A 12,092-nucleotide genomic window follows, 5' to 3' on the forward strand; every position below is an offset into this window, starting at 1 on the left:
GCCTACCAATAGGCAACCCGGCTCGCACCTCGCGACTCTAGCCTACGAATCCACACCAAGAGAGAGATTTCGTAAATCCCTTGCGGCGGGTCCAGATTGAGGAGGAGAACCAAGGAGAACGCAACAGCAAGCAGTGGTTCAGCGGGAAGTATCCTAGCGTGGATACAGCCAGAAGGGCAACGAGTTTAAGACCAAAAAAAAAAAAAGAAGAGGAGAACAGAAGGGGTCAGTTTATGAAACGAAAGTGCCGCATGCCACGTGAAGGAATTCCTCAATTTGTCTTGTCAGGGGTTTTGTATTATCAAAGGTTACGACGTTGACGCTGGCAAGCGTTTAAAATGAGCGAGCCACCACGAGTAAGTCCATATGTTCGATTAATGTCTGTGTCATTTTTTCGAAAAATACTTGCCGAACAAACCCGTGCCTTCTTATAAATATCTGTTTCTCTAATAATTTTCTCTGTGAAAAATTTAAGGTCATCGTAAATTTTACTGAAAATACGAAAAAGGCTCGATTTATCAGTTATTTTTGAAGGGTGAAAACTCAGAAACGTGCATTCATTCCATTGTTTTTAATCAGAGTTCTTTTGTTTCAAGGGAATACAGCCAGGGAACGGCGTAGACGAGTACCTGTTTGACCCACGTCTCCTGGAAAGGATCGTAGACATCAAAGATGGGATTTGGGTTAGACCTTTGTCGATTGAAGATTACGATAAAGGTATCATTTGAGTCTCTCAAATTGCATCAATTATTCAGGATTCTTTTATGCTGAAAATTGATTGAAATAAAAGATGAATTATCCTGTTGATAAATTACAGGATTCATTCAAGTCTTGGGGCAACTCACAAAAGTGGGAGACATGAGTAAAGAGCAATTTTCTGGTACGGTTTACATTCTTATCTTTTCAATACTAGTATAGTGAATATCAAATCGTTAGTGTAATTCATGAAAACTTTATTCTAATCAACGTAAACTGATACGTTTTTGCAGTTTTTTACGCAATTGCAAAGCTTCACGATTATAATATTTTATCAACAGAAAGATTCAGGAAGATGAAAGCATCTGGCGATTACTACGTCATCGTGGCAGAGGATAAAAATGTTGGGGAGGTCATAGCTTCTGCGACACTTCTAACGGAGCAAAAGTTCATCCACAACTGTGCACTGGTAGGTGTATGATTTACATATCCCTAACATTTTGCTTCGTGAAATTTTTCAAACGATTGTGTAACATTTTTTCGCAATTCATATTTGATGAAGTAACTAGAAATTTCGAATGTTTCAGAGGGGGCGACTGGAAGATGTGGTTGTGAATGATAAATACAGAGGTAAATCCTTGGGCCAGTTGATGGTGAGGACGGTTAGCCTGCTTGCCCAACGATTGCGGTGTTACAAGCTATCCTTGGACTGTAAGGATACCATTGTGAAATTCTATGAAAGATTGGGTTTCATCAAAGAACCAGCTAATGGAAACCATCTCAACGCCCGATTCGACTACGAGAGCCCAACTAGCAACTTATGAGATTAGCTAAACTTGTAAACTATAATGTATATTTTCCTGCCTAGTTATGATAGATAGAGTTCGTGCGAATATATTCTAAATTACCGAAGGTCAATATGTCCATTAATTGGGCAGAAACGAAGAAAGTTAATTGTATATATGTATATAATGCATTTAACGATTCCAAATAATTTTTCATCAATATTTCAACTTTACAGTTTGCCATTATTATTAAATCAATTTTTAACTGTATTTATCGACACTCTACTAAATGCCCTATCGTTAATTCCAGACTTGATCCGGCTGGTTGAATGATGTAATGCATGTGGCCAGCTGCTGCGTACCTAGCCTGATCCTAACATAACCTAACCTAACCTAATCTGACTCGAAGCTGGCTGTCATTCGGCGAGTGTCCATCCTTCCCAATTCTACTTCCAATAAAGGTTTTATTTCCAACTAGATATTATTATTCGCTATTTTGCGCAATGGATGTTGATAGCTGAATTTCTTAGCGTTGTGTCAAGTGCATATATCACTTGTACATAAATTTTTTAATTTACCATTCATCATTTGTAAAGTCATTGCAAAGTAATTAGCATTGAAGGATGAAATCGGCTTATTACAGATTGCGATTCAAAATTAATGAGTTGTACATAAAAAAGGAGGTGTCGTCAAAAAGAAAATTATGAAGTGTTGAAATGGCCACTGCATGCAGGAATATACTAAGGGGACACTCAATCATGAACTTGAATCGTTACAGCCAAGTTTTAGCCGCTAAATATGGTCATCTGAGCGAGAATCCAACGGCTGGAATTATCAGTAATGAGAATATTTTGTAAACTTGTTACATATTGGCTGCGATAGTTTCTTGCCATGGAATTTTAAACTGAACTTGGTGTCTTTACAGTTATCGGAGATGAGATATTGAAAGCCCAAGTCAAAGACACCAACTCCAATTACATATGTAGGCTATTGTATAACTGTGGAGTTAAAGTGAAAAAAGTTAGTAACAAAGGACAGTTTTATTCAATATTTATTTAAAGATTCGTTTAGTCAAGGACAGTGTTCTTCGTTCAGATTTCAGTAGTTAGTGACGAGGTTGACCGCATTGCAGAGGAGATGGTTAATTTTTCCGAGAAATACACGTACGTTATAACGTCTGGCGGAATTGGGCCGACACACGACGATGTTACCTTTGAAGGTAATAACAGTAAACCATAATGGTACAGCTATGCAATTGAATCTTCACAGGGATTACATTTCATCCCATTTTTGCAGCACTTGCAAAGGCGTTCAACGACTCGCTGCACCATCATCCGAAACTTGTCGAAGTTGTGAAAACGTTTTCTTCCTCCCAAGACATCTCTTCTCCTGGGTATAAACTGGCTTATGTAAGTCCCTACAATTCACTTGTTTATTCAGTTCCTAACATCTGCAAAATAAATAAGCAATTTGATCTTCTTCAATAGATACCTATGTCCGCCTCACTGACGTTTGGTAAAAGTCAAGAAACTGGTGAAAAATTGTTTTACCCATGTGTCAGCGTAAAAAATGTACATGTTTTTCCTGGCTCCCCAATTTTCTTGCATAAATCGTTTGGGAACGTGTACAAGGTAGTTTTCTGAAGCACAAAATCAATCGGCGTGTTCTCCAAACTGAAGATATGATTTTAATTTCACAGGAATTATTCGCGACTGGTAGAAATTTCGTTACCAAGGAAATATACCTTGGAGTTAGGGAAGAGCTGTTTGCCGATGCCTTGTCTGCCGTCTCCAAAGAATTTTCCAATGTCACATTTGGCTCTTACCCAACCTCAAATCACAGGTACATTTAATATGTGTTGTTATTGATTTACTTATGAAATGGCTTGATCTCAGTTATCCTAATTTCCAACTACAATTGCGTCACAATTTGTGTTTAAGTATGTAAAACTAATGGGGTGAAAAACGTATTCAGCTACTATCATGCACGGGTTACTGTGGAGAGCAGCAGCGAAGATGATACCAATAAAGCAGTGGCAAGGTTCAGAGATTTGGCCCCTGAGAATGCAATCGTGAATTATGACAATGATCCGTTGACAGATGCTCTAAGAAAATTCAAGGCATTCGTCGCTGTCGACAAGCAAGGTCCAATCTACGAAGCGACCTTAACAACTCTCAAGTAACATCTTTTACATTTGCATCTTGATAAAATGTTGGGTATACATGTTGATGTTATTTTTTCAGGGAAATATACAGCAATCCCTCAAATGTAGCTGTCTGCTTTGATGGCAGCATAGAAAGCACGGTGTTGCTCCATCTTGTACACGTCAATAATCTACTCGGAGCAAAGGCCAAGCTTCAGGCTGTTCATTTGAAACTCGAAAATCCCGTCGCGGATGTTGACGAATTCATTAAAGAGACCGTAGTCAGGTATGTGATGAGCAAACAAGAAAAGTATTTTATACTTTCCCAGTAAATTCTTTTGAGAAAAGTCAGTCCAATAATCCCCTGAACAACGTCTGTTAAAGGTATGATGTTAATTTACATCATTTGGATGGCTCTGCAAAGGCAGCTATTGAAAACCTTGCTGTACTAAGGCCAGAAATCGAAACTCTGTTGCTCGGCCTGAAAGGAGACAAGCTCGAAGGAGGGCTGTGGCACGAATTTGCTAAAAGTGGAAGTATCGGTCAGATTCGTTTGATCTCCCCACTGACAAAGTGGAGCTATAAAGACGTGTGGAATTTCGCTCGATCTCTGAGTTTGCCTTACTGCAAACTTTATGACAGAGGGTAATCCAGCCTTGCAATTTACGTATAATTTCGTTGTCACGAGTTACAAGCACGCAAGAGTAGCACGACTATAATCAGCGTGAATTATTATAATCTGATAAGATCTGGCTCCTGATCATAGATACACATCGCTGGGTAGTCAGACGGACACAGAACCAAACCCGAATTTGTTGAAAGGGAAGATTGGGAAACAGATGGTGTATCATCCCGCTCACATGCTGGCAGACGTGAAGTTGGAAAGAGCCGGTAGGATCCCGCAAGATCACCCCGAATTGTAAAGGATCTGATGTTTCCGGACATTTTTTGTTCAAAGTCAGTGTTTCATTTTTTAGTCCGATATATTTATTATTATAACGTCTGGTATTTATTCCAAGTCGCCTGCCGCGTTGTGTACTTGCAAGTGGAAAACCTACATGTACGCGTCTTTAAATTTGAGTAATAATGAAAATAAAAAACAAACACTTTTTTAATGTTTCCAGCTTTGGATTCCGAGTTTCATGAGATCCCCAGTCATGTGTACGATGCTTGGCAGTGGTTAAAATAAGAATGACATCACGGAAAAGTAAGTTCCGTTTCGTTCGTTCTTTGCCCGCGAATCATACAGAGTGCACTTTTGTCTCAAAGAGTTTACTTTAGTGGGATGGGCGCTACCATGGTAACAGTCTAAATGACGTATCGATTCCTCAACTTCAAATTCCGTTTCTCTCTACGACCTTCTTCCTCTCCAAGTACCTTTTTCATCCTACACCGCTTCTCATCACATATTCATAACGCTAACTTTTCAAGCACTGATTCTTTTACCGTTCACGTAAGCTAAATACTGAAGAACAGTGTATTTCCTCATACGTTACGTCTTGTTTGAAATGAAAATTAGTTTATGAAATTGCATCAAACAATGCCACGATCCGCGGAGACGCGCGTATGTGTTAATAAACGAAATTTGCTCAACGTTTTCTACACATTGTACCAAATTGGAATTGCCATGTCGTATAAGCGAAACGGTATCATGAATACGTGATTTGAACGGATAAAGGTCGTGGAGAAGGGTAGTTTCGCAATTATATGTATATCTGAGCCGAGTGCTTTCGAGTAAGAATTGCAAACGTGAATCGTATCAAAGTTTTTATCAGGAAAAGTTTTTTCTTCAAAATTTCATTTCGTTGAAGTATTTTCACTTCCCCTCTTTCCACTGTTCCTACTCTTTAAAACTTTGAATGAGACTGCGGGTGGCGTTGGGTTGGGGAAAGCAACCTTCTACCGCCCTATACTGCCATCCGACCGGGAATTTCGCGAGAGACTATTTTTCATGTTTTCTTTACCCATCTCTCTTCGTGTGACAGGCCATTTCTTGAGAAATATACGTAACAATAATGCTTAGAAATGGATTTTTTTTTAATACGAATACTACATCAGGTGGAAAGTGTTCCTGACAACTGCGACAGATTGTTTTCGCAGTAGATAATTCCTCCAAAGCGCGATTATGATATACGTTGGTGGATTCGCGATGTTGAATTTATTCATCGCGATTATGTAGTTTTTTAGCTTTGCAGTCATTTCAAAATCATAAACGAAGAATGTAAGTCCGAAGAAGTTGGGGAATGAAAATATGTAATTATTTCGATAACTCATATTTTTCGGCTGCACATTACGATATTCTTTAAGTTTTCATCAATTACGTAATTAAATGTAGCTCAAAATATACTATGAAAAATGCGTTAAATCCCTGGACGATTAAAAGAAAAACTTATGGTTCGAAACTTGCGGGCAAACAAAAGGCGATCAACCGCATATTCGACCAGCGGTCTGAACATATATTTACTTCCGGTTTCAACTGTCGACTTTCTCGCGTTCTTGCAAATGCGGCTCTCGACGAAATTGTAAGAAAATTGTGCAACAATGCTGTTTTCGTCTTAAGAAATTGTCTCGAAGTTAGTCTAATTAACTCTGGTGTCAATTACCACCGCTAATGAGTTAATACTGAGTAAAAGCATTCATCAAATCGATTTAGAAGTCAGGTAAGCCAAAACCGGTTACAAATCCGGTCTCGATTTCAAAATAGTAAAAGAATAATCACTTCCCACGGTATTCGGATTTATATTACCGTAAAAGTAATTTAAATATCCGTAAATTTGTGGGTCAATTTGACGGTGTGAAGTTAGTCGAAATGTTCAACGGATTTTTGGCGGTATCACGTGACGCCATAAACATCACGTGACAAACAATCGAACCGTTATTTTACAATTGAGTTTCAGTGTACGGGGTGGAATGTTCTCGAATTTTTCTCGCGTGTGAATCGTCTATCTGACGGTGTTTAGGTGATTTTTACATAGAGTGAAATGTGATAAGTCCGCCTGACAATATACGCAGGTTCTAAATCCGTGACGCGTAAATTCGACACAGTAACGGCGGTTCGAGCTTTGCTTGTTGTGAGTGAATTCGAGTAAAATTCAATGCTGCGACGTTCAGACGCGATTCGTTTGTTCGATCCCCGGTCTACTCGCTCGAAATACAAGTCTAGTTTTCCGATCGGAAAAATAATTTGAATAGAATGTATGCTTGTCGAACAAGTTTCATTCAATTCCCGTGACGACAGTTCGTCGCGTATCTTCGAGGTGATCGCGTGCGATGGTTATAATTTATACACCAAGCGGAGGTTTCTATTCATAAGGAAAAAGCTAGGACGTTTGCCCAATTCTCGTAAGCGATAAGTTATCGTATCGCGTCACCGACAAAATTGTACGCCGGTCCTTCATCGCGTCAACAACAAGCTGCAGTCTCACGGTTATTTCAGCGGATATCATTGGAACACATAATCGTCGGTTATCATTCGTCATAATGTACAAGCAGGTGAGGAATTCTTGACCAAATATGCGCTGCGTAAAACTGAATGTTCGAAAAATTAGTTAAGAAATTTTTCCGTTCGGAAAGATCAATTGTAAGGTTTCAATCCTTCGAGTCACACATTATTGTGCTTCTAGTAAACTTTTATAACAAGATAGTATTGTATGGTTTTTGGTTTTGCTGATTACGAATCCGAGATCAGATTTCTGATTTCAAGATGGCGATTCCAATATGGCGGACAAAATTTTCAAATTTGATCGAAACGGGTCAAAAAATTGTATGCAGGGGTTTTAGGCGTCGCTGAATGGATTCGCCATATTGAATTTTCAAAATCTGATTTCAGATTCGTAATCATTGACCGTAAAAACCTCAGGGCAGAGTTTTTTCTCCGGATTCGATCGAATTTGAAATTTTTGTCTGGCATATTGGATCCGCCATTTCGAATTTTTTAAATCCGATTTCAGATTTGTAATCAACGACCCCGAAAACTTGTAATTTATGTAAAACATGTACACGTGTAGAGGGGTAACTTTCTCGGAATTGAAATATTTCTTCAATTTTCACGATTTTTTGCAATCACATTATTTCTAACAGTAATAATTCACATCATATCGTAATAATTACTCTCGAGTATTGAAAACTTATCAGTATACTATCGGAAATGGCAAAAATGTTCTCTAAATATACAAAAAATTCATACAAGCTAGTGGTAAGAACTATGACTACCACTATGACTTAAAGGGTTGAGTGCACGTTAGTGGAACTCAGACTGTAGATAGGCAACTTTTGCACAGGCAAAACTGCCACAGTTGCCTACGTACAGGGGGATCGACGTCCTTTTTATAATAACATCTGATATCCAATTGTGTAGCTAAAATTTTCTCTTCTCGCCATTAAAGCGGATCGAAGCTTATTCCGAACAACTTTGACGAGTATTTCGCGACTGGCTGATTCATCCAAGGAGGAATACGACCATATTCCGCAGGATAAATCTTGTGCAGAGACCGCAGTGAGCCAGCAAAGGTGAGTCACATATATTGACTTTAATAAAATTGCTGTCCATATCTTCCGTTCGGTTCTTGCCAGGATTGTATGAATCTATGTGTATCCGACGTTATCTATGCTCCGTTATATTTTCACGAGAATCTTCAAACCGTACTGCGTTTTTGTCTGCGTTTCGTAGAGTTCGTTGAACCGGCGTGAAAAGCTTATACATATACAATGATATTATACCGTATCACATTTTCCAAGCGCACACATATCGTACATTGTTATACATGTATATTCGACGCGCCTTGCTAAGTATGCACACAGTTTCACGACGTACAGTTTTTCCTTGAACTTTCAAACCTCCAACTATTGATTTCCCCCTCACCAACACAGTTCTTCTTGCTGTTTGCTTCGCACGTATAATAATGGAGCAGCTCTCAATTCCGCTACGTAATTGATCGCTGTTACATGTTTCTACGATCTGTATTGAGTTGAGATCGTGTAATATTTTTCTCAAGCCAGGTGCCGCAAGGTTCATCGTTTCATTGTTAGTTTATTCGGGATCCCGGCACGACGTAGTCGACAAGTTTCTGATTCGACATCGGAGGCGCGTTTCAATTATTAAATGACTCCAAGGAGTTAAGCAACAAGAATTCCTTTTACCGGATGGCGTTGAATATACGCGATGCAGATCGACGTGCGGATCTATAATATATATTCCGAGCACGAAGAACATCTTGCGAAATGGTAGACAAGCAATCTCATATTTCAATCCAGTATTTCATTTGAGTTTGAAATTGATTGCCGTCGGGGTGAGGAGAGAGATGGAACGGGGCGAACGAGAGGGGGAAATAAGGAGGGCGAGCGAGAGAGAGAGGGGGGAGGGGGACGGCCGAAGGGGGAGTGAAAAGAAGAGGGCGTGCAAGGTAATACATCGAACGAAACGAACGTATATTTCCAGAACAAATATTTACATAAAAGAGGAATAAAAAGAGTGAAAATGTGTTTTCTGTTTGATTTGCGACTATATTTTTATTTCCAGTCCGTCAAGCTTTTATACTCCCGCCCTGCCGGTGAGAAAGAGAGGAGAGGATTGTTTCAATTCTCTAGTAGAAAAGCTCTTAGAATATATATATATATATATATGTATAGGTTTTTTTTTTTTTTTCAATCACACTGGTCATATTTCAGGCTCTAATACATTTCATTGGAAAAATCATTCTCGTCAGAGTCCATTTTTCGGTTTGAACATGAATTTTTTCCAGTATTTGTTTGTTCTTCATATTTTTTTTTTTCTTCTTACTTCTAGTTGAATATATCGTATTCATCAAAAATCAAATCTGGTAGGTACCGGTATAACATTAGCGAATAATCACTCGAAATAATAATCCGCAACCGATGTGGAAGTTTGAAATATAATAGAGGTATATAATAAAAGAAGTATTTGCGCCGAGGTCTGTTGCATATAATTACACGTGCTGAATTTTTATTGTTATTTCTTGTTTCTTCTCTTTCACGCCCGGTGAAAAGTCGTTAGGCGGAATCTTGGCAAGTTTCGGCAACATAATCAAAGTAAAATTGGCGCAGTGAGAAAATTGCGCGGACGAAGGGACGTAGGGTGAATGGAAGGAAGGGTGGGAGGGAGGGCGCGGCTGGTTGGGCGAGACGTGGGGGTGGTGGTGGGGGGAGGTAGAGGCTTTTTGCTTATTCATGAGTAAATTTCCCTCTAAAACGAAAATACACCAAGAGGAAGAGCAAAAAAAAAGCAATAAAATAATATAGTATATATATATATATATATATATATTCCTTTAATCGTGACGGTTTTTGTCTACTCCGGTTTCATTTCATACTTATATTATGTACGGCATGCCCACGTCTATCATAATCAACTTTGTCTACGCATCGGATTGGTGCTTTTTAGAATTTATCCTCTGTATTTGTCTGCCTACCACGGTGAAAATTTCTGCTACTACGAATTTCTACAGAAATTGAAACGTATCGTATTATTTCTTGAAATATTGCAAATATGCATAGTTTTTTTTCTTTTTTTTGGAAAGAATTGTTGACCTTTGTTAAAAATCGTAATAGCTTGTAGATTGTTTATTGATAAAAATACAAATTTTTACGAGACAATATGCATATTGACAATTTTGTAGGAAAATAACTTTTATTCACGAAGTTGTGCGAAATTTTTCATTTCTCATATTTCCCTAAAAATATTGGTCGATTGAAAAAAAGTTGGTATCGTCTCCCTTGTCTTATACCTTGTATAGAATAAACGCTGTTACACTCATTCCGAAGGTCAAATCTCTTGACGCGATACGCAAGCACTAATTACAAACGTTACATATGTATGTAAACGTTCGTGAGGCTTTGATACCGCGTAACAAACAATCTCTTTGTGCATGTATACCTGAGTGCGTATGCACGAGTAACAACGTTATATTAATCCGATTAACAAAAACGGAGGGGGAATCGATTTTGGTTGCGTGGAACAATTCGACAAGTCAAAAATTTATACCCATACATGCAGGTATACGTATAGTACCGTTGTTGTCAAGAATATTGATATAGCCGTAACGATTCGAATCTCGTGGCGATGTAACGAAACTGTCGTGAGTCCGATAGGTACGTAAGTAGGTACATACCTGAAACTTGTTATTGCCGGCAATGTCGCGTTGTTTGTTACTTTATCCAATGAAGTATACGATCCGTACGATATCGACTATGCGGATGTTTAATTGCCGATCATCCGTGTTACGGTTAAGTTACAGTACTTCTTTCCCGAAGGGAAAGACAGAGAGGCAGGCAGGCGGTATATAGGGTATTATACGTATTTTATACGCTGATAATGGGCTTAATCGTGTAGCCACGACGGTTATAGAACGGCATGGAGGTATAAGATAGGTGCATGGTATACGGGTAATACACATTGTCGACGTAAATCATCCGCAGGCAGTAAATCCGTCCCTCCTCGCGGACCCCTCCGAGGAATATGACGCACGTCGAGCGGGGATAATAGATATATACATTATAGATCCGCGGTGTGCCAATTGGTCCGAACGTTATCAAATCCGAAATGGTCGTCCGTGAATGACAGGCGTGTGGTATATATGCCGGGATAAATATGGAGGGCAATTATACGAATCGTGATAAACAATGATTATACACACGTGTGTCAGGGTCTCCCTTGATTTCATCATTTTTCGAATTTGATCCGACGTAATTTGTATTCAAATTTTCAATCGCTCGGTGGCGCGTGTTCAACGTTATCAAAAAGTACTCAGACTCGGTGGAATTTTTTTTTTTTTTTCCACAATACGAACACATTTTTCGGCCGAGGTGGAACGATTTCGAAAACGAACAAATTATGGGACACCTTAATAGCCCTTAGACTGTGAAAAACGTGGTGTAAAAGTTGTCGGTTCGGAATTTCAACGTCACCTTGTGTCCGATTGACGGGAAATTATATTCCGTTGGAGTAGAAATTTCGGGTTCACTGCATCTTGAATTCGTTAGCGATTATTTGCGCTGTAACGTTTTGCCTGGAAGGAATGAATTGAGAATAAAAAAGATCTAGAGAGCGTCGCGTGACGTCGGCTTGTCCCGCCGTCGTCGTCGGGATTCTCGTCTTCTTCAGGCGGCGTCACGACGTCGCGGCGCTACGGCGTCGATCGAGGTCCGCTGCTGGCACGTGACCAGGAGATAAAAGACATGACATTCAAGAAAATTTCACCAATCGGAATATCGGTGATGTTCATTTGATTAAACGACCTTTCTTCACTCGATCATTGTTGCGTATAATTCGATCTCTTCTCTCTCAAAATCAGAAACTGTGCAAAGCTTCTTGTATTATTAATTCAAAGATTGTTAGGACGGTATATGTATATGGGGGGGGATTACGAACGAGCTTTTCAGCTTTTTCGACAGTCCGAAATTAGCAGAATGCGAGAAAGCTGCGTCGAAATTGCAAAGAGTGTTGATGTGTG

At 39.2% G+C, this 12,092-nt stretch overlaps 2 protein-coding genes across 5 annotated transcripts; both read left to right on the forward strand.

Annotated features, from left to right (window-relative positions):
• The first annotated feature begins 42 nt into the window (after window positions 1–42).
• Window positions 43–1,785, forward strand: LOC107218686 (probable glucosamine 6-phosphate N-acetyltransferase). Its single transcript, XM_015656638.2, has 5 exons — window positions 43–356; window positions 597–717; window positions 818–880; window positions 1,038–1,165; window positions 1,284–1,785. Exons 1-5 carry the CDS (start codon window positions 339–341, stop codon window positions 1,518–1,520), a joined length of 567 nt encoding a protein of 188 aa, XP_015512124.1. The 5' UTR covers window positions 43–338; the 3' UTR covers window positions 1,521–1,785.
• Window positions 1,786–1,830: 45 nt separating this feature from the next.
• On the forward strand, window positions 1,831–8,137 carry LOC107218683 (FAD synthase). 4 transcript variants are annotated; one of them, XR_006904138.1, is made up of 13 exons: window positions 1,831–1,942; window positions 2,125–2,318; window positions 2,407–2,501; window positions 2,577–2,700; window positions 2,778–2,890; window positions 2,969–3,112; window positions 3,181–3,323; window positions 3,456–3,659; window positions 3,725–3,910; window positions 4,009–4,269; window positions 4,391–4,581; window positions 4,749–4,831; window positions 8,010–8,137. XR_006904138.1 is itself a non-coding variant. In XM_046738763.1 (12 exons), the coding sequence occupies exons 2-11, from the start codon at window positions 2,198–2,200 to the stop codon at window positions 4,545–4,547; spliced, it is 1,548 nt and encodes a 515-aa protein (XP_046594719.1). In that variant the 5' UTR covers window positions 1,831–1,942; window positions 2,125–2,197; the 3' UTR covers window positions 4,548–4,581; window positions 4,749–5,482. The 4 variants fall into 4 exon arrangements, 3 of the variants coding, with proteins under 3 accessions (XP_046594719.1, XP_015512121.1, XP_046594720.1); XM_046738763.1 differs by lacking the exon at window positions 8,010–8,137 and having other exon boundaries at window positions 4,749–5,482; XM_015656635.2 differs by lacking the exons at window positions 4,749–4,831; window positions 8,010–8,137 and having other exon boundaries at window positions 4,391–4,724.
• The last annotated feature ends 3,955 nt before the right edge of the window (window positions 8,138–12,092 follow it).

This window comes from Neodiprion lecontei, chromosome 4, assembly GCF_021901455.1.
Source record: "Neodiprion lecontei isolate iyNeoLeco1 chromosome 4, iyNeoLeco1.1, whole genome shotgun sequence".
NCBI lineage: Eukaryota > Metazoa > Arthropoda > Insecta > Hymenoptera > Diprionidae > Neodiprion > Neodiprion lecontei.